Below are 25,691 nucleotides of genomic sequence, written 5' to 3' on the forward strand. Positions count from 1 at the left end.
TATCCTCGCTAACGGAGGACATTTTCAACATTTCCTGTAACAAAGTGTTTGAAGTCACGCTGGTACGTTCTGTTGCTGTGTGTTTCCATTCCATGATTAATGTGATTTGAAGAGAAGTAATAAAATGAGCTCTAACATGGAAAGTAAGCGTTTCCGGACACATGTCCACATGACATATTTTCTTTCTTTGTGTGTGAGGAATGTTTCCTGAAAGTTTGGCCGTACCTTTTTGTAACACCCTGTATATCCCTCCCGAAGGGACCGCAAAGACACGTTTACAGTTCTAACAGCGCACACAGAGACATTTATGCAACAGCTATTCCCACGATCCAAACTCGAACGGAAGGGGAAGAAACATTAACATTTGGCACACAGACGAACCCTCCACTATGCAATTCACAGCGCTTTGCAGAGTACAGTTTTAGACCGACGTAGATGTAGAAGTGTTGAATGCAAAGAAAAGCTACCCAGCACACGTTTTCCTTTCAACAATAACTCTTAAATTTCGTAGGAAAAGGGGCAGCGACTCATATGTACTGCGGAACATGTGAAGTTTACTTTTAAAAATGAGTGACTGAAAACAGTGTGACACGACCGCCCTCTGGCTTTGAACTTCTGTATTGCTACCAACCGCTCTGGTTAATTCAATAGTGTGAGGCGAGGACCGACCTTGGTCTCCGCCAGCCTTCTCTCTCCTAATAAGGCAGGAGTCCCCGTGGGCGACGGCCGTATCAAGCTGGGGACTCTCAGCTGACTGTCGGAAACACGATGGCTCTATCTGCGACGAACAAAATCTCTCTCTCTCTCTCTCTCTCTCTCTGTCTGTGTGTGTGTGTGTGTGTGTGTGTGTTTCGGTCCAGTTGAGCGTCGTGTATGTTCGTGACCCCCCGGAATTGAACTCTGTCGACAACATATCACCTATGCAGTTGCAGATCCGTAGATCCGCGAGTAACTATTTACGTTGGATAAATGGTAATCGAGAGTATTTTTGACAAGACCGAATGGGAATTCTCAGTTCCTTGAAATCACGTACGAGAGAAACGTTGATGTTTCATTCTGATGACCAATTTTAGAATTACATGAAGGGATGTGCACTGGAACCACCATAAGCAGTTTCCAGCAGTGCCTACAGTTTTTGTTGTTGTGAAACATAGGGCTGTATTTTATACGGCATTGGTAACTATTTGGAGTTCTATGCATTCAAGTGCTGTATAATATATTAAAGCTAGTTGCAAGATATTGTTAATTTTTCAGTTATCGAATTTTATGATGAGTAAAATTGTACACTACTGGCCATTAAAATAGCTACACTACGAAGATGAGGTGCTACATACGTGAAATTTAACCGACAGGAAGAAGATGCTGTGATATGCAAATGATTAGCTTTTCAGAGCATTCGCACAAGGTTGGCGCCGGTGGCGACACCTACAACGTGCTGACATCAGGAAAGGTCCAACCGATTTCTCATACACAAAGAGCAGTTGACCGGCGCTGCCTGGTGAAACGTTGTTGTGATGCCTCGTGTAAGGAGGACAAATGCGTACCATCACGTTTCCGACTTTGATAAAGGTCGGATTGTAGCCTATCGCGATTGCGGTTTATCGTATCGCGACATTGCTGCTCGCATTGGTGGAGATCCAATGACTGTTAGCAGAATATGGAATCGGTGGGTTCAGGAGGGTAATACGGAACGCCGTGCTGCATTCCAACGGCCTCGTATCACTAGCAGTCGAGATGACAGGCATCTTATCCGCATGGCTGTAACACATCGCGGTTCTAGGCGCTACAGTCTGGAGCCGCGCGACCCGTGCGGTCGCAGGTTCGAATCCTGCCTCTGGCATGGATGTGTGTGATGTCCTTAGGTTAGTTAGGTTTAAGTAGTTCTAAGTTCTAGGGGATTGATGCCCGCAGCAGTTAAGTCCAATAGTGCTCAGAGCGATTTGAACCATTTTTTGTAACGGATTGTGCAGCCACGTCTCGATCCCTGAGTCAACAGATGGAGACGTTTTCAAGACAACAACCATCTGCACGAACAGTTCGACGACGTTTGCAGCAGCATGGACTATCAGCTCGGAGACCATGGCTGTGGTTACCGTTGATTCTGCATCACAGAGAGGAGCACCTGCAATGGTGTACTCAACGACGAACCTGGGTGTACGAATGGCAAAACGTTATTTTTTCGGATGAATCCAGGTTCTGTTTACAGCATCATGATGGTCGCATCCATATTTGGTGACATCGCCGTGAACGCAGATTGGAAGCGTGTATTCGTCATCGCCATACTGGCGTATCACCCGGCGTGATGGTATGGGGCGCCATTGGTTACATGTCTCGGTCACATCTTGTTCGCATTGACGGCCCTCTGAACAGTGGACGTTACATTTCAGATGTGTTACGACCCGTGGCTGTACCCTTGATTCGATCCCTGCGAAACCCTACATTTCAGCAGGATAATGCACGGCCGCATGTTGCAGCTCCTGTACGGGCCTTTCTGGATATAGTAGATGTTCGACTGCTGCCCTGGCCAGCACATTCTCCAGATCTCTCACCAATTGAAAACGTCTGGTCAATGGTGGCCGAGCAACTGGCTCGTCACAATACGCCAGTCACTACTCTTGCTCTTGACGAACTGTGGTATCGTGTTGAAGCTGCATGGGCAGCTGTACTTGTACACGCCATCCAAGCTCTGTTTGACTCAATGCCCAGGCGTATCAAGGCCGTTATTACGGCCAGAGGTGGTTGTTCTGGGTACTGATTTCTCAGGATCTATGCACCCAAATTGCGTGAAAATGTAATCACATGTCTTCTCTAGTATAATGTATTTGGCCAATGAATAGCCGTTTATCATCTGCATTTATTCGTGGTGTAGCAATTTTAATGGCCAGTAGTGTATATATATTTGAAACTAGTTACATACTGTCCAGTCGTATTAATGTGACAACCTATCAAAAGCTCGAATAACCAGCTTTTATAGCGCGGACCTCGCGAGATGTGCAAGAAGCGATCCACTGAAGTTATGGAAGGTACTGACTGTGACCGGCTATGTTAGGATTGTCGATTGAGGATCCATGGCGCGAACCGCCCTATCAAAAATGGTTCAAATGGCTCTGAGCACTATGGGACTTAACATCTGAGGTCATCAGTCTCCTAGAACTTAGAATTACTTAAACCTAACTAACCTAAGGACATCAGACACATCCATGCCCGAGGCAGGATTCGAACCCGCGACCGCAGTGATCGCACGGTTCCAGACTGAAGCGCTTAGAACCGCTCGGCCACAATGGCCGGCACAGCCCAATCGAGGTGGTCCCCTGATACTTTCCGAACCAGGCCCGTACACTGCTAGTTCCAGACTGAAGCGCTTAGACCCGCTCGGCTACAATGGCCGGCACAGCCCAATCGAGGTGGTCCCCTGATACTTTCCGAACCAGGCCCGTACGCTGCGAACTGTATGACATGTTGCATTGTCCTGCTGGTAAATGCCATAGCGCCGAGGAAAAACAAAACCGCATTTAAGGGTGGACATTTTCCCCAAGAATATATGCTTACCTGCGCTGATGCATTCTTCCTTCCAGAATGACGAGATCACCCAGGGGATGGCAAGAAAACATTCCCCAGATTATAAGAGTCCCACCTTCGGCCTGGACCCTTCCGCCGATTGCTGCAGGCTGCTTAGTTCCAGACGTTTCACGTCGTACACGCGTAAAACATGTTTCATCTGAATAGTCCACCTGTCGCCACTCAGTGGACGTCCAGGTGCGGTACTGGCGTGCAAATTCCAGCCTTCGTCGCCAATGAACAGCACTCAGCATGGGTGCACGAACCAGGGGTCTGCTGTGGAGGTCCATACCCAGTAACGTTCACTGAACGGTCGTTGAGGAGACACTGTTGTTAGCCCTTGAATCATCTAGGTGGTCAGTTTCTCGCCAGATGCACGTCTATTCGTCAGTACACATCTCCGCAGGCGTCGCTCACCCCCGCTGTCTGTGGCCCGTGGTGCGGCAGTTGCCTCGCCGCCGGTTTTGGATAACGCCATTTTGCCACACGAGATAAACCTTGACCACGGTGGCCCGAAAGCAAATGATCATGTTCTTTTAGGCGCCAGATAAAATGCTTCATTTCCACATTACGACGACTGCACTTTTTACTGTGTCCCTCGACACGTTTTATATATCGTCCACTGCCATTGCTGCCACCTGATTACTGCACGCTGACGTCGAACGTAGGCGGTGGTCACATTAATATGAATGGACTGTCTACAAAGTATGGAGAGTTACACGAAACTTCGTCACTCGTCCCCATCTTGTGCTCTGAAATGGAAGGAGGTCATCTGCCAGGAAGATATGATATTTGCAAACGCACGGATTTTCTTCACTGTCTTAAGAATTTTACCTACGACGAAAATGGAAATTTTTGTTCGTTTCTAATAGCTTCTATTTCAAAATGAATTTAAGTCGAAACTGGTTTTTGATCATATTTGTGCTTAATTTGATATCACTTATTGATTATTGGTGGATAGTTGAGTAATAATGTAATAGATAGACTAGTGAATACAGAAGTGAAAAGATTTTCACGATTGCAACACTTTTAAATTTGAACAGAATATTTGCTCCCTAGTTGTAACTTCGAACATTTTATTTACGATGGAAAAACCTTATATTTGAAGAGCAGCTTTTGTGATTTCAGAAAAAACAGCACACAAGCAATAAATACTGCCTTTTAAAAATGGAGTAAGATAGTATATTCTGTTACAGGGTGTTACAGAGGTGAATGTGTTATAAGATACAACACTTTCACCTATTGGTGTCTCATCAACACGACAGTGTAAGACATCGATTGTGGGTCAACAGCAAAAATACGTATATGTGTATAAAGTATACTGGAGAGGACGCATGATTCGATTTGTAGGATATTTGGGAGCATACAGTGTCCGAAATTTAGAACACAGTGGTGCCACCTCTGGTAGCAACAACTGTTGTAGATCTAGCTGAGGATCGAGTTGAATTGATCTTGTTTGACCGTTAAGGGTACGTCACCCTACGTTGCTTCAGCTGTAGCCCACAGTTAATACCGGTGAGTGGTAACGCCGTCGGCACACGGACCGTGCATCCGAACGATGAGCGTTGAGCGTGCCGAGTTTCTGACGTTGTAGCGTGGAGAAAGCACGTTCGGAAGTCTTTTTGAATATGCATAGCAATATTGACCAGTGAGATGACACAACGTCTCCTAAGTTACGCGCACGCTATCTCCCTCCAGTACAGAGTCGCGAGGCGCAAAATTGGCTTTCAGTTGAAGCCCATATGTATATATGCCGTTTCTGTGCACCATCGAATCGGTGGTTTCAAGGCAACGGCACTCTGGAGTCATCAAAAACGCATTGTTCTTGGTGCGATTGATATAATTAAATTAAGCTACGATTCAAGCTGTCGGGGGATGGTAACATATCAGCTAGAATCAACGAATGTGTGAGGTATAGCACAGTGAGTAGCGTCATAGATTCGTAAGAAGAAAGGAGTTGTGTCGGTTGTTCCCGTCCCATTTCATCCTTTTGTTTTTTTATTATTAACCTTCGCGTTTTTAATAGGTTTTCATACTTTCTTATTAGCTTAATGTAAGTATTTACTACAACATTCGATATAGTATAAACACAAGTTCGCTCTATTTCAGGTATGAGCTCGTTCTATTGGCTTAATCTACAGGGCAGCTTGCACTACTAGCAGTATGATATTTTGCTCTTTCTTCTTTTATGTTTTGTATATCATATATAGTAAAGATTTTACTACTGAATAGGAACCCTTGCTGCTGTAAGAATGACTTTAGGGTTTAACTAAAAAGTGAGGATGATGAAATAATTTGTATCTCATATGGAGACCTACTGTAATGTTGTATCGCACTATTAGTAATGGAACTTGTTTTAGCCGATGTCTTTACTGACTAGACATGGTACTGTAATGACACATTCCGACGCAGAGACATAAAATACCTTAAAGGCTGCGTCAAAGATTAAATTGAGAGGCATGTAGATTATAATCTTTGTAATGTTCACATTGGATTCTCTTTTGTTTCATACTCCAAGAAGGAGCTAAGGTACACTTTCGATTGTTGCCTCGTGGAGGATGGACGTAATTTTTGGTGTCTGCGGAAAGGCAGCCATATTGTTAGTAATTATGGTTTGTGTGACGAACAGAGCAAGTCTTATTGTCTTGTGAATAAAAAAAATAGTGAGAAGTATCGAAGTGTTACGAAAATTATTTAAAGCAACATAGCATTGTATTCCTTGGTTTCCACTGTCTTCGTGAAGTGAACCGATGCCGACTTAGGAAGATACACACGGTCAACAAAGAGAAGAGCTTCGATGGCGACTGATGAATTAATATTGTGGCAGAAGGACTAATTCTACGTCTAAGGTGAGAACTCTGATTAAATCAACAATGACGTAGAATTCAAAATGTAATTAATCGGAATGGTAAATTATATTACAGGCCTATTTCACGCAGCACTGTATTTGTCCGCATTCAAGCCGGTCAATACAATCCGTAAAAAAGTCTTTCAAAAATTCTAAAGTTAAAAAACACAATAAAAACGAAATGTTTTTTTTTATTTATTTCGCCACAGTACTTTCCTTTTTGCCTTAGAACATGTTCGCGGACGTAGAAGTTTTTATTCATTTATACTACAGGCAGAAGAACCTGACTAGCGTGTGGACAAGTGAGGAAATGTATGTTTTAATAGAGAAAAAACGGAATTTTACGCCCGTCCATTTCGTAAACAGTGTGATTTACGGGCCAGACACAACTGCCGCTGGAGCGCGTTGCGATCGCTTATATCACGTTGGGGTCCATGTACCGTATGCACAAGTCGCTTCGTTTCTGAGCGTTCAGCAGCACGTTGAATTCGGCACGCTCAATATTGACGTTGAAACACACGGTCCGTGTGCCGACGGCTTAATATATCAATCACTAGGCAACCCATCGCCAGATGTTTCCAGTGAGAGAGAGAGGGGTCTGTAGAAAAGCTGAGCAGGACAACCATCGAACACCTTCTCTATCGAGGTAGGTGAAGACAGCACGGACAACATGCACTCGTGCGTTATATTCTTGAAAGGTGACGTCATGAATACCTCGAAGATGGGACACAGTCACTAGTCTTAACATGCCAGAAACGTAACTGTTGCTGTTGAAATTACTGGCTATATAACCCAGATTTGATCATGTTGTGTACCAAATGATAACAGTGCTGAACCTGTATGGCGATGACGAATACAGTCTGAACACGTCACTCTCCTCAGAGCCTTCATATATACGTCCACCGTAATGGTGCAAGCAGAATCGGAATTCGTTTCAAATATCGCTGTCTTTAGTGTTACTGGATGCACCACTGGGGTCTCCTCTGTTCGCTGCCGCGAAAGGGGAAGCAGCAACAATGGTAGCCGTGCACATAACATTACGTGGTGCTCCACACGTCGTCGCATTTTCTGTGTATACTTGTCTTGCTGTAAACAAGCCCATCTCCTCGCTCAAGGTACACCCATATTTCATATTTCTAGATGTCCGGGAAGCGTTTGACACGGTGCTCCGTCACAGGCTGTTAAAGAAGGTACGAGCATATGGAATAGGTTCACAGATATCTACATCTACATCCAGACTCCGCAAGCCACCTGACGGTGTGTGGCGGAGGGTACTATGAGCACCTCTATCGGTTCTCCCTTCTATTCCAGTCTCGTATTGTTCGTGGAAAGAAAGATTGTGGGTATGCCTCTGTGTGGGCTCTAATCTCTCTGACCTTAATCTCATGGTCTCTTCGCGAGATATACGTAGGAGGGAGAAATATACTGCTTGACTCCTCGGTGAAGGTATGTTCTAGAAACTTCAACAAAAGCCCGTACCGAGCTACTGAGCGTCTCTCCTGCAGAGTCTTCCACTGGAGTTTATCTATCATCTCCGTAACGCTTCCGCGATTACTAAATGATCCTGCAACGCGCTGCTCTCCGTTGGATTTTGTCTATCTCTTCTATCAACCCTAGCTGGTACGGATCCCACACTGCTGAGCAATATTCAAGCAGTGGGCGAACAAGTGTACGGTAACCTACTTCCTTTGTTTTCGGATTGCATCTACTTAGGATTCTTCCAATGAATCTCAGTCTGGCATCTGCTTTACCGACGATCAACTTTGTATGATCATTCCATTTTAAATCACTCCTAATGCGTGCTCCCAGATAATTTATGGAATTAACTGCTTCCAGTTGCTGACCTGCTACATGGCAGCTAAATGATAAAGGATCTTTCTTTCTATGTATTAGCAGCACATTACACTTGTCTACATTGAGTGGATCGAATGCTTTTTAAGTTATAGAGCCCACTATGTTGCTCTCGACAGCAATGTTCATCAGAGACAAGGGTATCGTCAGGAGTGCCCCAACGAAGTGTTATAGGATCGCTATTATTCTCTGTATACATAAATGATTCGGGGGACAGAGTGGACGGCAATCTGCGGTTGTTTGCTGTAGTGTACCGTAAGGTGTCGAAGTTGAGAGACGGCGGGTGGATACAAGATGACTTGGAAAATATTTCTAGTTGGTGTGGTGAAGGGCAGTTAGCTCTAAATGTGGAAAAATGTACCTTAATGCGGATGTGCAGGAAAAACGAACCCGTAACGTTCGGATACAGTATTAGTAGTGTCCTGCTTGAAACAGTCACGACGTTTAAATATCTAGGCTTAACGGTACAAAGTGATATGAAATGGAACGAACATGTGAGGTTTGTGGTAGGGAGGTCGAATGGTCCACTTCGGCTTATTGGGAGAATTCTATAACAGTGTGGTTCATCTGTTAAGGAGATCGCATAAAGGACACTAGTGCGACCCATTCTTCAATACTGCTGGAGTGGTTGGGATCCGTAACAGGCCGGATTAAAGGATGACATCGAAGCAATTCAGAGGTGGGCTGCTAGATTTGTTACTGGTAGGTTCGAACAGCACGTAAGTGTTACAGAGATGCTTCGGGAACTCAAATGGGAATTATTGGAGAAAGGTGACATTCTTTTCGAGGAACGTTACTAAAAAATTTCGGGGACCGGCATTTGATGCTGACTGCAGAACGATTACACTGTCATCAATGTACACGACCTTTAAGATAAGATACGAGAAATTAGGCCACATAGGCAGGCATCGTTTCTTCCTCGCCCTATTTGCGAGTGGAACAGGAAATAAAATGACTAGTAGTGGTACGGAGTACCCTCTGCCATGCGCCGTACGGTGGCTACGGAGTATCTACGTAGACGTAAATGTAGATGTAGATCACGTCGCTGTAGGATCCCGCAGGGCTGACCCAACAAGGCGTCTCTTCTCTCAGGCGCTAGACGACGTGGGGCTGTTGAGCTCCTGCTTGGTGGTGACGACGACTCCCCTGAACTCATCGGCCTCATATTCGCATGACAGTCATGGGATCCGGAGAAATGTTGGCAGCAATATCGCGAGACATCAAACCGCAGCCTCAACAGGCCGCGATCCTGCCGTTTCAGTGTCCATTTCGCGAAAAGAAACGCAGACAAAAATCAGAAAACCGAAGTTCTTAATTTCATACATAATATCTGACAATCTTGTAACTGTAGCGCGACTGTATAACATTGTACAACGATAGTCATTTGGCCCTTCACGAGGTAATGAGTGCTGTCGACAGGGGATGTCAAATTAATTCCATATTTTTAGATTTCCAGAAGGCTTTTGACACCGTTCCTCAAACTTCGTGCCTGTGGACTATCGTCTCATTCGAGCGACTAGATTCATGACATGTTTCAGATAGGTCGCCGTTCGTAGCAACTGACTGAAAGTCTTCGAGTAAAATAGAAGTAATATCTGGCGTTCCCCAAGGAAATGTTTTAGGGTCGCTGCTGTTCCTGACCTACGTAAACGACTTAGGAGACAATCTGAGCAGCCTACTTAGAACGCTTGCAGCTGATGTTGTAGTTTACCATCTTATATAAAGTCATTAGATGACTAAAAACAATTACAAAATGATTCAGACAACATATCTGTATGGTACGAGACGTGGCAATTGACTCTAAATAATGAAAAGTCTGAGGCCATCCACAAGAGTACTAAAAAAAAATCTGCTGAATTTCGGTTACACGATAAATCACAAAAATCTAAAGACTGTAAATTCAACTAAATACTTAGGGATTAAAATTCTAAATAACCTAAATTGGAACGATCACATGGATAATGCTGTAGGTAGAGCAAACCAGAGATTGCGAATTATTGGCAGAAAACTCACAAAATGCAAAATGTCTCTACTAAAAAGACTACTTACGCTAAGCTTGTTCCTCTCTTCTGGAGTATTGCTGTGCGGTATGGGATCCGCATCAGTTAGGGCTGATAGAGGACATCGAAAAAGTAAAAAAAGGGCAGCTCGTTTCGTATTATCGATTAATAGCGGAGAAAGTGCCACGGACAATATACGTGAATTGGGTTGGCAATCATTAAAACAAACGCGTTTCTCGTTGCGGCCGGATGTATTTGGGAACTTTCAATCACTAACTTTCCTCTTAGGGTGCGAAAATATTTTGTTGGCGCCCACCTGCATAGCGGGAAATGATCATCATAATAAAATAACAGAAATCAAAGTTCATATGGAAAGACTGGAGCGTTCGTTTTTCCCGCGCGCTTTTGGAGAGTGAAACGATAGAGAAATAGGTTGAAATGGTTCGATGAACCCTCTGCGAAGCAGTTAATGCTGAACTGCAGAGAAATCATGTAGATGTAGATGTAGGTCAAAGTTAATCTGTTGTGCGACGCTCTTGCCACGTGTTAAGAACGTAAATTGGAGCGATGGAGAAAATTGTAATTACTTTTGTTCTAAGTGTATTTTTCCAATTTTTTTAAATTGAAAATGTATCTGGAGGTATGTACACTGCAACCCGTAAGCCCAGTAACGTAATTTATTTTTTCATGGGTATACACATTGACGTCGAAATTGACTGTTTTTTACTGTTGTTATGCATTAACATTTTTGGAACTGAACAACACAGTTGTGAGGTCTACCAAGTTTAATGGTCAATTTTTTTAAACATGAAGTTAACGGTATACTATTTCCATTTTTCCGTGATTTCGTACCACGAGACACTATTGCATTTCTAGCATCATTCTTTAACATCACGCCTCACGACGCCCGGCTAGTCACGAAGCTCACGATATACATACTTCACAGTGCTCACATTATAAAGTAAGTAACTGGATTCGGTGTTAATGTGTATCTTTTTAAACAATACTGTGTGAATACTGTGAAAATGTAAACAGAAAGTTCTCCGTGGTATTATATACCTATATAAATTCAAGAATTACTGATTCATGGTCTCCTCCCTGTCGAATGGGCACCGCAGCCAGTCGGGAAACTATCGGACGGAGCTCAAGTATCGCGAAACAGACATGAAAAAAACCCTAGAGAAGGTACTGAAGAAATCATCCAGAAAAAATATCATGACATGTTCTGAATTGGTGTCTTGTGTCATCAGATAAAAAACCTACCAAAAAATTTAAAGTATTGTTATTCAATATTGATGTTACCTTCTTATGCACACGCAATAGCTGAATCTGATAATCTGACGAATCTGATAATAGCTTGGATACAACTGATGATGGTACTTATTTTAATGAATGTAAATAGTTGATTTATTACACAATGAACTTCAACGCATTACTTTTAGCAATGAATCGAAAAGCAGCGAATAGCACAGTTTTTTTAAAATTAAAAACTTTCAAAACTTATATGAACCTAACAGTGAGCTTGCGGGCGTTCTTCCGAGTTGTTTCCATTTGCTGCACAATATTTCGACTATCGATCCAGACGTCTTCTTCAGGCACTGTGAGTTTTGTTATTATGTGTAGTCACTGACTGGACTACAACCTGACTCGTTGGAGTCAAGCAGCGAGTACACGTAACAACAAAACTCACAGCACCTGAAGAAGACGGCTAGATCGGCCGTCGAAATATTGTGCAGAATATGGAAACAAAAACTCAACACAACACCTGAAAACACACAATTAATCAATCACGCCGAGGAAACCTAGGAGGTCATGTATGAACCTATCTTTTTCAAATGAATTTATTAACTGATAATTCCGTCTTTTTTCATAGGCCTTAATTAATTTAAGGACTACACCATGTTCTAGAATTCAAAGACCTTCGAAACCTTTAATAACCTAATTTTTCGAACAGATGAATAGATGAATTTTTTCATGGAAAACACCGCCACTTGATAGGCACTTTGAATTTTGATAAAATTATTTCAGATTAATAATCCGTTGGTCTCAAAACATTTATTTACCTATTTTAAGTCCGAATCTTTTTTGTATTTTTGTCTACTTTTCCGCGAAATGAGCCACAGTGCGCTGTCGAATTCCGAAATGTGTTGATAGATGTTTCTCCTCCTTACACGAGGCATAACACGATTTTCTCACAAAGAAATAACATACAAACGTGATTTCTGAACCCAATAACCGCTGTGACATCTTTCTTTAGGCACATAACTGGCTGAGTACTCAGCGTTGCTCCAGTATATATTTATACGAATCCTCTGTTAGTAAAGTTTCTCCTTCTTCCATCCTCTGTCCATATCCTCCTTCCTCCTAGCAGGAGGACAACGCCGACGTCACACCATGCTACATTGTTGCCAAATTTATTGAAGATGGTGGATCCAAATTGGCGCTCATAGATGTGACAATGTCACAGTGATATCATGGCGCGAAGTTCAAATTTTGGCGGGAAAATACGTCAAATGGGCTACCTGCACTAACCTAACCCACTCCCATCCCACCTCCCCTCCCCTCGCCAATCTGGAAACTGGCAGCAAAAGGACTCAGCCTATGCTGGGCTGCCAGATAGGATGCACATTTTTTATTTTGTATCCATTGCTCTCCTCCCCCATCTGGAAATTGCTGTGAAAAAGACTCAGCCTTTGCTGGACTGCTGGATGGGAATGGTGTAGGTCTTTATTTTGTATGCATTATCTATTTAAACAATTTAGGTTGTCATAGACAGTAGCTCCATCCAGTGCATTCACCATGAAATCTGGGATCCGACTGACCTAGTTCACAACACCACCACCAGAGGGCGCTGTCGGCCCTCTCCCTCTCCCCTCCCATGATGTAATCCAAGATGGTGGTCTGGGGAAAAATAGTGGGAAAGAACTCAGTCTGTGTCAAGCTGCTGGTCTCAGAGGACAGATGCAATTGTTTACTGTGTTCAATAAATGAGATGTCTATGCTGGAGAAGGTGCAGTTTAATGGGTATATTAGCTGTAATCATGAATCTGAGGACTGTGTCGATAGCAATGATATTTGGTGAAGACGAATATGCTTCATCAAATGAAGATGCAGTAGGATGGCGCTAAGTTATACTTTGCAACTCATGCTGATAAATGTGTGTTCTGTAACTGTTTCTTCACCAAATGTCTTTGCTATCGACACAGTCCTCCTGCGTGATTACAGCTAACATACCCATTAAACTTCTCCTTCTCCAGCACATTATTCATTGAACACAGTAAACAATTACGTCTATCCTCCCAGCCCAGCAGCTTTACACAGACTGAATAATTCTCCTATCACTTTTTTACAGACCACTATCTTGGATTACATCATGAGAGAGGTGATGGGGAGGGCCGACAGTGCAGTCTGGTGACGGTGTTGTGAACTAGGTCAGTTGGACTCCGGACCTCATGACGGACCTAGGCATGAATCTAATGTCTATGGTAACTCAAATTGCTCAAATAAACAATGCATGTAAAATAAAGACTTAGGTCCAGCCTATCCAGGAGCCCAGTAGAGACAGTCGTTTTCCTGTCAATTTCCAAATGGGGAAGAGGAGCAATTCATACAAAATAAAGATTTATATCCTTCCTATCCAGCATCCCTGCAAAGACTGAGTCCTTTTCCTGCCAATTTCCAGATGGGCGAGGTGAGGGTAGGGTGGAGGTGTGGGGTGTTAGGTCAGTGGAGGTAGCCCAACTGACGCATTTTCCCGGCAAAATTTGAACTTCCTACCATGAGGTTACTGCCACATCTTGAAACTTCCACCTTGAATAAATTTGGCAGCAATGCAGTGTTGGGTGACGTCGGTGTTGTCCCCCTACTCCCCCTATCTCTATCCATCTGCTCCCCCCTCTCCCTCTCTATCACTCCCTCTCCCTCTCTGCCATCTCCTCCTCCCCTCTCTCTGTACGTTTGCTCCTCCCCCTTCTCTCTATCGATCAGCTCCTCCTCCTCACTCCTCTCTGCCTGACCATCTCCTCCCTCCCCTTTTGTCTCACTATCGCCATGTTGTCGTCCACATCCACACAAGAAGTTGGTCGTTCTCACCCCAATATTATTTCTCTCCAGACAGTAAGTATCACGTGTTCCAAGTTTAGTTGAAATCGATTGAGGAGTTTAGGAGAATCTTTTTAACAACCTCGAACGTGTTACATAAATTAAACATATTTCACACATTTCTATCTCGAGATAATTTCGCCCTGCAGATTCATTTTCAAGCAACTCAATGTTTATGACGTCATATTTCCTGAACTATAGGCCACCCAATGATATAATTTTGCAGGTACGTTCACTCGTATATATGAATACTGTCGTCAAGATATGTTGCGAATAGAACGAGTAATAAAGAACTAATAAATTAAAGCGTCGTGCATCATGCGACAATTTATCACATCTCTCAGTGTTTATGACTCCATTAGAGTCAGTGGCAAAGAACTAATAAATTTAAACGACATGGTTCAGCCGGTAATTTTACTGCATGAGCAACAAAAATGTGTTAAGCAATCAACTTCTTTCCTTTCGTCATTTTGTGGGGATTGACGGCGAGAGAGAATTTCTTTAAGGTTTGAAATTACGTGTAAACTTTGTTGCAAGTTACTAGGTGATCTCATTCTCAAATACTGGACGACTAAATCAAGGGTATTCGCGTGTCGCAGACCACGGTGCTTCTTCACTCCTACACCACCACTTTTATACATAGGTGGTTCTTACTACCACAGTGGTTATTTCCAGACAGAAGTGATACGTGTACCAAAATTGGTCGAAATCGATTAAGTGATTTAAGAAGAGTTGTGGAACATACATACACTATGTGATCAAAAGTATCAGGACACCCCCAAAAACATACGTTTTTCATATTAGGTGCATTGTGCTGCCACCTACTGCCAGGTACTCCATATCAGTGACCTCAGTAGTCATTAGACATCGTGAGAGGATAGAATGGGGCGCTCCGCGGAACTCACACACTTCGAACGTGGTCAGGTGATTGGGTGTCACTTGAGTCATACGTCTGCACGCGAGATCCTCACATTCGTAAACATCCCTAAGTACACTGTTTCCGATGAGATACTGAAGTGTAAACGGTAAGGGGCACGTGCAGTACAAACGCGTACAGACTAACCTCGTATGTTGACTGACAGATGGTTCAAATGGCTGTGAGCACTATGCGACTTAACTTCTAAGGTCATCAGTCGCCTAGAACTGAGAACTAATTAAACCTAACTAACCTGAGAATATCACACACATCCATGCCCGAGGCAGGACTCGAACCTGCGACCATAGCGGTCGCGCGGTTCCAGACTGTAGCGCCTAGAACCGCGACGGCCACTCCGGCCGGCTGACTGACGGAGACCTCCGACAGTTGAAGAGGGTCGTAATGTGTTATAGGCAGACATCTATCCAGACTATCACACAGGAATTCCAAACTGCATAAGGATCCACTGCAACTACTATGACACTTAGGTGGGAGGTGAGAAAACTTTGATTTCAAGGTCGAGCAGCTGCTCATAAGCCACACATCACGCCGGTAAATGCCAAACGACGACTCGCTTGGTTAAGGAGCGTAAAAAAAAAAAGACTGCTGAGGTCATCAGTCCCCTAGAACTTAGAACTTCTTAAGCCTAACTAAACTAAGGACCTCACACACATCAATGCCCGAGGCAGGATTCGAACCTGCGATCGTAGCGGTCGCGCGGTTCCAGACTGTAGCGCCTAGAAGCGCTCGGCCACCCCGGCCGGCAGGAGCGTAAACATTCGACGATTAAACAGTAGACAAACATTGTGTGGAGTGCCGAATCACGGTACACAATGTGGCGATCCGATGGCAGGGTGTGGGTATGGCGAATGCCCAGTGAAAGTCATCTGCCGGCGTGGGTAGTGCCAACAGTAAAGTTCGGAGGGGGTGGTGTTATGGTGTGGTCGAGTTTTTCATGGAGGGTGCTTGTACCCCTTATTGTTTTGCGTGGCTCTATCACAGCACAGGCCTACATTGATGTTTTAAGCACCTTCTTGCTTCCCACTGTTGAAGAGCAATTCGGGGATGGCTCTGGCTCTGAGCACTATGGGACTTAACTGCTGAAGTCATCAGTCCCCTAGAACTTAGAACTACTTAAACCTAACTTACCTAAGGACATCACACACATCCGTGCCCGAGGCAGGATTCGAACCTGCGACTGTAGCGGTCGCGTGGTTCCAGACTGTAGCGCCTAGAACCGCTCGGCCACATCGGCCGGCTCGGGGATGGCGATTGCATCATTCAACACGATCGAGCACCTGTTCATAATGCACGGCCTGTCGCGGATTGGTTACACGACAGTAACATCCCTGTAATGAACTGGCCTGCACAGAGTCCTGACCTGAATGCTATAGAACACCTTTGGGATGTTTTGGAACGCCGACTTCGTGCGGCCCTCACCGACCGACAACAATACCTCTCCTCAGTGCAGCACTCCGTGGACTGCCATTCCCCAAGAAAACTTCCAGCACCTGACTGAACGTATCCTTGCGAGGGTGGAAGCTGTCAATCAAGACTTAGCCTTAATGACAGCTTCCACTCTCGCAGGCATAGGTTCAATCAGGGTGGGCTAACACCATATTGAATTCCAGCATTACCGATGGAAGGCGCCACGAACTTGTAAGTCATTTTCAGCCACGAGTCCGGATACTTCTAATCACATAGTGTACATACATTTTTCTAACATGTATGAGTATGGATGTAATGTAGATAGTGTTGCTTCTCGTATTCTGTGTGGTAGCACTGAAGTACTGATCACATGCATATCCAAGTACATGCCAATTTGAGGTTTGTTTCATGCCACCTCATAATTTTACCATTTTAAATGTCAGCAGGTCGTTGTCGGCTGAACTCATGTTGCCCGAATGTCTACATTTCATTAAGTGACCGTGCTGTCCTCGGCATTAACACTGAGAACACTTGAAAATGCCTGCACATGGCTGCGTGCATAAACCTAAACACAGTTGGCCACTGAAGAGAAGAATTCAAATAAAGATCCAATCAATGCTGCGGAGCAACTCGAGCGTTCCAAGGAATAACAACTCAACCAGCCTGTTACGACTAAGACAGTATCTTCTGAAGCGACTCAAACTTTACTAGATCTTACAGGTAGTTATTTGTAATTCTCATAATTAGGTATCTTACTGTTAATTTTGTGTCATATTATTCAGCACTTCACAAGAACTCAATAGAGGCCTTAGCAGTTTTGACAGGATACCTAACAAGCATCTTCGCAGCTCGGGTCAATAATACAGGCTCGTCTTGGACATGGGCCAACGTGACCACGCGCTGAGGAAGACACGAGGTAGGCTCTGCAAAACACAGTGATAGTCTAAACCAGTAACTGTGCTAAGAAATAAATTACTCGAGCACTGGAAACGTTTGAAAGAACGCGACGTATTCGGGTATGCACATGACTAACACGAGAAAGCTGTTAAAAAATGCAGCACTGCAAAGAAGTTACAGTTTGATATTTCTGTATTTCCTGAGTTATAAGCAAATAGGAGATTCAGATAAAAGCTTACTTAGACCGTTATCTTCTCATTTATTTGCAATAGCGAGGGACGTAGTAAATGACAAAAAAATTTTATCTTTTTGACATGAGCGGTCGTCTTACAAAGGCTAAAAATATGGGTATTAGGCGAAATTATTGGCATTATACAAATTTAGACTAAGGTGAATATTCCAGTTTCTGAAATTTACAACACCATGAAGCAATAACCAAAAATATCCTTTTCGATATATGACCTATACGGAAATAAATACGTGATTAAATGCACTGAGAAATAAAATGAACTTCCAAGCTCGAATTCTATGTTTAGCAACGTCGTGACGCACTGCGATAAAAACCTCTACACCTATGGTATCGAATCAGGCAGGCTTTTAATCTGCCGATGAATGGCGTTCAAGTTAATTCCTACTTTAGACCAATTTCAGCTGTCATGGTCAGAGAAAGAGCGCCGTAACCAAACCCCCTATCGAGGAAATATCAGTCATACTGAGTGGTCTACACGGCCTTTTTGGACTCGTTTTACACAACAGACAGCTTTCCATACATTGCTAGCAAAATTCAGTCCATTGGCTAGTCCGGGACAAGATAATGAGAGCCGTGGATTTTTCCGGCCAGAAGAGAACGGGAGTCATTAGCGACACTATTACTTTAATTTTGCACAACCCTAAGAACCCATTAAAACGATCAGTACTTGAGTTGCATACACGTTACAACAGGTGGTGCAGACACGGCCCTATTGGAGTTGATAAGTCCCTTGATTTCCTGCGAACTGACTTACCCTGCCAGGTATAGTACGACGTACAGTTTAAAGTGTATTCCGAACAATGGCACAGCTTTTCACACAGATATCTCAGTAGGACAGGGGCAAAAAATTATAAAAAGAAGTGGGTACTGTATCCAGAACTTTGTATTTGTTGAAACATCTTGGCACATTAAAACTCTGTGCCGGATCTGGAATCGAGCTCGGATCCTTTGTCTTTCGCTGGAAACGCTCTTACCGACTGAGCTATCCAGGTACATGTCGTGATCCCTCTCAGCTCTATTTACGCCATTACCTCCCTCCTACTTTGTACGCACTGTGTGATGCGCACTTCGCCACCGAGTTACACTCACTAACTGGTAAATAATAAAATAATCTATGTTTAGAAATTAATAAGAAATATTAATTTATCATTGCTTAATAAAGTACACAGACTTTTAAAATTTCAAAACATGGGTAGCGTTCTCGCTTCCCGTTCACGGGGTCCCGGGTTCGATTCCCGGCGGGGTCAGGGATTTTCCCTGCCTCGAAATGACTGGGTGTTGTTGTGTCGTCGTTGTCATCAGCATTCATCCGCATTACGGTCGGAGGAAGGCAATGGCAAACCACCTCCACTAGCACATTCCCTAGTACTGCGGTGCGGATCTCCCGCATCGTCCCCTACGCTCCTCGGAGTATGGGACCTCATCACCATGTTCCAGTTAAAGGTTCCAGTCGTACTATTAGTTTATAGTAGGCATACACTCCAGCGCGACGGAACGCATAGGCATACCTTGCTTGTGAAGCTTCGGAACAGTATACAGCGTGAATCACTTAAAACTTCCACCGCAAATATTGCGGAAATGGAAAGTGTTGCTGATACACGGTTTTAACATAATGGATTGTAGTCAGCGGCTCGTATTGTTCGCCAACGAATAGATTGTAATAATACTTACAAGGGAACCTCCCCATCGCACCCCCTCAGATTTAGTTATAAGTTGGCACAGTGGATAGGCCTTGAAAAACTGAACACAGGTCAATTGAGAAAACAGGAAGAAATTGTGCGGGACTATGAAAAAATAAGCAAAATATACAAACTGAGTAGTTCATGGGAAGATAGGCAACATTAAGGAGAAGGGGAACGCAGGAGCGCCGTGGTCTCGTGGTAACGTGAGCAGCTGCGGAACGAAAGATCCTCGGTTCAAATCTTCCATCGAGTGAAAAGTTTAATTTTTTATTTTCAGTTTATGTGACAAACTCTTATGTTTTCATCACTTTTTTGGGAGTGATTATCACATCCACAAGAAAACCTAAAACGGGCAAGGTAGAAGAATCTTTTTACCCATTCGCCAAGTGTACAAGTTAGGTGGGTCGACAACATATTCCTGTCATGTGACGCACATGCCGTCACCAGTGTCGTATAGAATATATCAGATGTGTTTTCCTGTGGAGGAATCGGTTGACCTATGACCTTGAGATCAAATGTTTTCGGTTCTCATTGGAGAGGCACGTCCTTTCGTCTACTAATCGCACGGTTTTGCGATGCGGTCGCAAAAGACAGACACTAAACTTATTACAGTGAACAGAGACGTCAATGAACGAACGGACAGATAATAACTATGCAAAAATAAAGAAAGTAAAATGTTCACTCGAGGGAAGACTTGAACCAAGGACCTCTCCTTCCGCAGCTGCTCACGCTAACCATGGGACCACGGCGCTCCTGGGTACACACTTTCCTTGATGTTCCGTATCTTGCACATGGACTACTCAGTTTGTATATTTTGCTTATTTTTTTCATAGTTCCACACAACTTCTTCCTCTTTTCTCGATTGATCTGTGTTCAGTTTTTCAAGGCCTATCCACTGTGCCAACTTATAACTAAATCTGAGGGGGGTGCGATGGGGAGGTTCCCTTGATAGAAAGCGCTTTTTTGCTCAAACAGGCACATTTTTAAATCGAATAATGCCGATTGACATTAACGAACTAAAAGTAGGGTAAATGAGGACGTCAGTGGTGTTTGTTGCAGGATTCTAGTGTGTGTCGTTTAGGAGATGTATTTTGAAAAGTTTCCACACTGACACTTCTTATAAGCAATTCAATCTGCGTAGTTGCTAGGTACGATGTTGTTATGTCTGCTTACAGTGTGCTTGTGTGTTCCTTGAAAGCATTGCGACTTGCTAGTCATTTAGTGAGTAACGGTCCAAGCAGTAGGTTGTGAGTGGACGATGGGATTTACCAATGGAGAAAAAGCCGACATGCTCATTATGTATGGAAAGTGTAGGAAGAACGCAGTTCGTCTCGGCAGTTATTTATCAAACTCTTCAACCAGTTACGTAAAAGTAGTAGTGTAACACATAGACAACGTAACAGAAGTAAACAAGTGACGACAGAAGAGGGGGACATTACTGGTAATGTTCTTGGTGCTGACGCAGTTGATCCGCACGTTAGCTTCCGCGCAATCGCACGAGGAACTGCAATAAGTCACGCAAGTGACCTATGCATTCTGCATCGTCATAGGTCCCATCCCTGTCACATCTTCCTCCATCAAGAGCTGCGTGGAAACGATTATGAGAATCGTGTTAACTTCCGTACATAGACACTACAACAGAATACTCCAGATGTATCGTGTATCTTGTTTAGTGATAAAGCCACATTTGAAACTTCCTGGCATATTAAAACTGTGTGCCGGACCGAGACTCGAACTCGGGAACTCTGCCTTTCGCGGGCAAGTGCTCTACCAACTGAGCTACCCAAACACGACTCACGCCCCGTTCTCACAGCTTTACTTCTGCCAGTACCTCGTCTCCTACCTTCCAAACTTTACAGAAGCTCTCCTGCGAACCTTGCAGAACTAGCACTCCTGGAAGAAAGGATATTGCGGAGACATGGCTTAGCCACAGCCTGGGGGATGTTTCTAGAATGAAATTTTCACTCTACAGCAGAGTGTGCGCTGATATGAAACTTCCTGGCAGATTAAAACTGTGTGCCGGACCGAGACTCGAACTCGGGACCTTTGCCTTTCGCCGGCAAGTGCTCTACCAACTGAGCTACCCAAGCACGACTCACGCCCCGTCCACACAGCTTTACTTCTGCCAGGACCTCGTCTCCTACCTTCCAAACTTTACAGAAGCTCTCCTGCGAACCTTGCATTTCATTCTAGAAACATCCCCCAGGCTGTGGCTAAGCCATGTCTCCGCAATATCCTTTCTTTCAGGAGTGCTAGTTCTGAAAGGTTCGCAGGAGAGCTTCTGTAAAGTTTGGAAGGTAGGAGACGAGGTACTGGCAGAAATAAAGCTGTGAGGACGGGGCGTGAGTCGTGCTTGGGTAGCTCAGTTTGTAGAGCACTTGCCCGCGAAAGGCAAAGGTCCCGAGTTCGAGTCTCGGTACGGCACACAGTTTTAATCTGCCAGGACGTTTCATATCAGCGCTGTAGAGTGAAAATTTCATTCTAGAAACTACATTTAACAATCACGGCCAGGTAAAACCGCCGAAACATGCACTAATGGTCTGCTGACAGTCCCCGTTGGCTTCGTCATGTGGAACGCCAGGGTTCATGGAGGGCAAACGTGTGTTGTGGGATTGTCAACTATCAGCTGATAGGATCGTTATCCGTAGACGGAACACTGATGGTGAACGAGTACTGCAGCCTCCTAAAAGACCATTTTCCACGGATGCTAGAAGACATTCCTTTGTAGATTAGGAGGAACCTGTGGTACTAATATGATGGCTGTCCAGCCCTATTACAAGAAGTTCTACAGCATGTCACCGCGATTTGTTTCCAAAACGTTTGCTTGAACGCAGCGAACCTGTAGCTTCGCTGGCCCGCTCCCCGAACCAGACGCCTGTAGACTTTTTTTCTGAGGGGAAAGTTGAAAGACGTTATCTACAAGGTCATACCAAAGCAACCGATGGTATGCAACGACGTATTACTGCAGCCTGCCCCGACATCTCCGCTGAAATACTAGCATGCGTGCAGCATTTGGAAACGTGTATTGCCGCTGCCTGAGTTCATTTTGAACACAATCTGTGGTGGTCAGTTGTCTCGTTACTGGTCAGAATCCACACAACTAATGTATGCACTTGTGTTATTCTTTAGCGTGTGCCACCAAGGTATTGCGCAAGTGTTGGTGTGGGAACTTTTCAAAATAAGATATCTCGTAAATGACTCGCTCTGGAATCCTGCGATAAACATCACTGACAGTCTGATTTACCCTACTTTTAGTCTGTTACTGTCAATAGGCATTGTTCCATTTTAAAAAAAAGTGTATGTCTACACAAGAAAACATTTGCTAAGTATTATTACAATCTTTTCATTGGCTAAAAATACGAGCTCCTGACTACCAATCCATTCTGTGGGAACTCCACGTCAACAGCACTTTCCATTTCCCCAATATTTGAGGAGCAAGTTTTAGGTGGTTCGTCCTGTATGAAATCTGGGAACCAATGAATTCATGACATTCACAAACATGGCAGCATACAGCGACATGACACAATCTGCAAGACGCGTTTGTAATTTTCTCATTAAACTGTTCAGTGATGTTCTTGATACAAATTTAGAATTAGGTGGTTACCAGCAACTGTTACATTTCTTCCTCATAGCCGTTTTTTTTCTGAAAGTACGAGGGTAATCCCAAAAGTAAGGTCTCCTATTTTTTTATAAGTGCATAGACCCGTTTATTTCTACAATGGTTTACATCAGTTTACAGCTTGAACATTTAGCTATTTTTCGACACAATCACCATTTATGTCGAAGCATTTTTGTAGACGCTGTGGCAGTTTTTGTATGCCCATGTCATACCAGCTCGCCGCCATGCCAAAAAAAATGTCAAATGTGTGTGAAATCTTATGGGACTTAACTGCTATGGTCATCAGTCCCTAAGCTTACACACTACTTAACCTAAATTATCCTAAGGACGAACACACACAGCCATGCCCGAGGGAGGACTCGAACCTCCACCGGGACCAGCCGCACAGTCCATGACTGCAGCGCCCTAGACCGCTCGGCTAATACCGCCGCCATGCTATTCAGAAGGTTATGAACCTCTTCTTTTACCTCGTCGTCGGAGGTGAATCGCTGGGACCACAATTAACGCCGACTGCGAGACTCTGAAAAAACTCAAACGGGCCATTCAGGACCGGAAAAGAGGAATGTTGAGCAAGGGCGTACAATTTCTCCATGACAACGCTCGCCCACACATCGCTCGGCAAACCGTTGCTCTCCTGCATTAGTTTCAGTGGAACATAATCACCCACCCACCCTACAGTCCTGACTTGGCGCCCAGGTTCCATAGGTTAAAAGAACATTTGGCCGGAAAGCGATTCAGCTCCAACGAGCTGGTATGACATGGGCACACAAAAACTGTCACAGTGTCTAAAAAAAGGCATCGATAGAAATGTTAATTATGTCGAAAAATAGCAAAATGTTCAAGCTGTAAACCGATGTAAACCATTGTAGAAATAAACAGGTCTATATACTTTTTAAAAAATAGGAGACCTTACTTTTGGGATTACACTCGTAATATACCACCCCCTACGCTGAGTTTCAAAAACATTCATAGAATTTAAAAATGTTGCAAAATTAAAAGCGCTCGGAGAAGTGAAGTGGGAGGATGAATCAGGAAGAGGAGCAATCTGATACACAGTTGTCACGCAACAAGTTATGGACCACGCTCAATTAATTCCCGAGTCTTTTTCCATAGAAGCAGGTTTCCTGTCCAGAACAGAACACCCCCTTAACGACAATACATGTACATGGAGCTTTAAGCATTTTAAAGCTAAACATTACTCACCCAACACATAGGCAGCAGACTGGAAGGTCTTGAAGTCACTGTACACGTCAGCTGACCAGTGGAACACCAGCTGCGTGTACAGGTACATCATGTTCTTCTCATCTGGAACAAAAGCGACACAAAATTTACAACTAGTTTGGCGTCCAGGCTGCCTTGCTCATTTACCTAGCGATCAGATTCACTAAACAAAGAAGCGTGATATAAACTGAGGTGGTACAAATAACTTAGGGATCTGTTTATCGGCATTAAAATGGTTTAACGTTGAACATTACGAATACTCGTGTACGGAATGGAAATTCTTGCATGTCTGTCATCCTTGCGCAATGTGTCAACAGCGCTCCAGTTGTAGGTTATATACCACCTATGTGACTACACTGCCATTTTAGATCTCGAAATACGACTTATACGGGTCATCTTACTCCTTTGGGGTCAAAAGTATGCGGATACTGGAGGGTAATAAACCGAGAATTTTGAGGTAAGAAACCAACTGTTGGAAACACAAGCTTCAACCGATACGAGACTTTGAATGAAAAATGTGTGTTCGTGATGCAATCTTGATAAATACACAATCGTCATTGACGTGTTCACGACGGATATTTTGCTGTGGTGATGCATGGAGTCGTTGACGAATGAAAATCCAGTAGAAACTGAAGCTAAACTGGTTACTATGGTCCTGGCTGTCTGTCACATTCTGCAGCAGACTACAGGGGCACTTGAGACAGTGTGGAAAAATTTTATGATTTCTTTGTGGCTGGTGGTTGCCACTTAGCACAGTTGCTATCGTTTTCAGTTCTTGCTGCCAATTGGCAAGGATTAATTGTTTCCATCACAATATTCCTTCTAGGATCCTCTGCCGTACGTATAATTTTTATCCTAAAATTTTTGGACATCACTGTTTACATTTACCCCTACATTACGATAGCAGTATTCTCTGGATCCCGAGAGGGATCTCTCGGACGTACAGCTGAGTCAAAAGAAGCATATTTTATTTGGGTGCAATACAATGAATCAACATCATGTAATAGCACTGTATTACAGTACTAATGATAATCATAAAATATCATACGCCATCAATTTTTAGTTTCTGTGAGACACCGTTCAACTGAGTAGAACCTGTTTTCCAATAGAAAATTCTTAAAATCAATCTCAAGCTCCGTCATATTACTTAGAAGACATTTTATAGGTTGTTGGATGCATGTATGCCCACGTACATGTCTCCTTTCTATACTAATTTTACATTCCTGAATCCTTGAAAAGATCGTTTTTCAAGAAAAAAGAAGCATTGGTAATGATAGAAGACATTAATGAATATATATTCTGTGAAGTAGTTGCCAAATT

At 43.7% G+C, this 25,691-nt stretch overlaps 1 protein-coding gene across 1 annotated transcript in view; it reads right to left on the bottom strand.

Annotated features, from left to right (window-relative positions):
- LOC124789482 (proton-coupled folate transporter) overlaps positions 1 to 25,691 on the bottom strand; it is a 302,728-nt gene that overhangs the window by 73,771 nt on the left and 203,266 nt on the right. Inside the window, exon 6 of the mRNA XM_047256860.1 lies at positions 24,354 to 24,455. Within this exon, the coding sequence (XP_047112816.1) occupies positions 24,354 to 24,455 (102 nt within the window). The remainder of the gene's footprint in view (positions 1 to 24,353; positions 24,456 to 25,691) is intronic.

This window comes from Schistocerca piceifrons, chromosome 3 (assembly GCF_021461385.2).
Source record: "Schistocerca piceifrons isolate TAMUIC-IGC-003096 chromosome 3, iqSchPice1.1, whole genome shotgun sequence".
NCBI lineage: Eukaryota > Metazoa > Arthropoda > Insecta > Orthoptera > Acrididae > Schistocerca > Schistocerca piceifrons.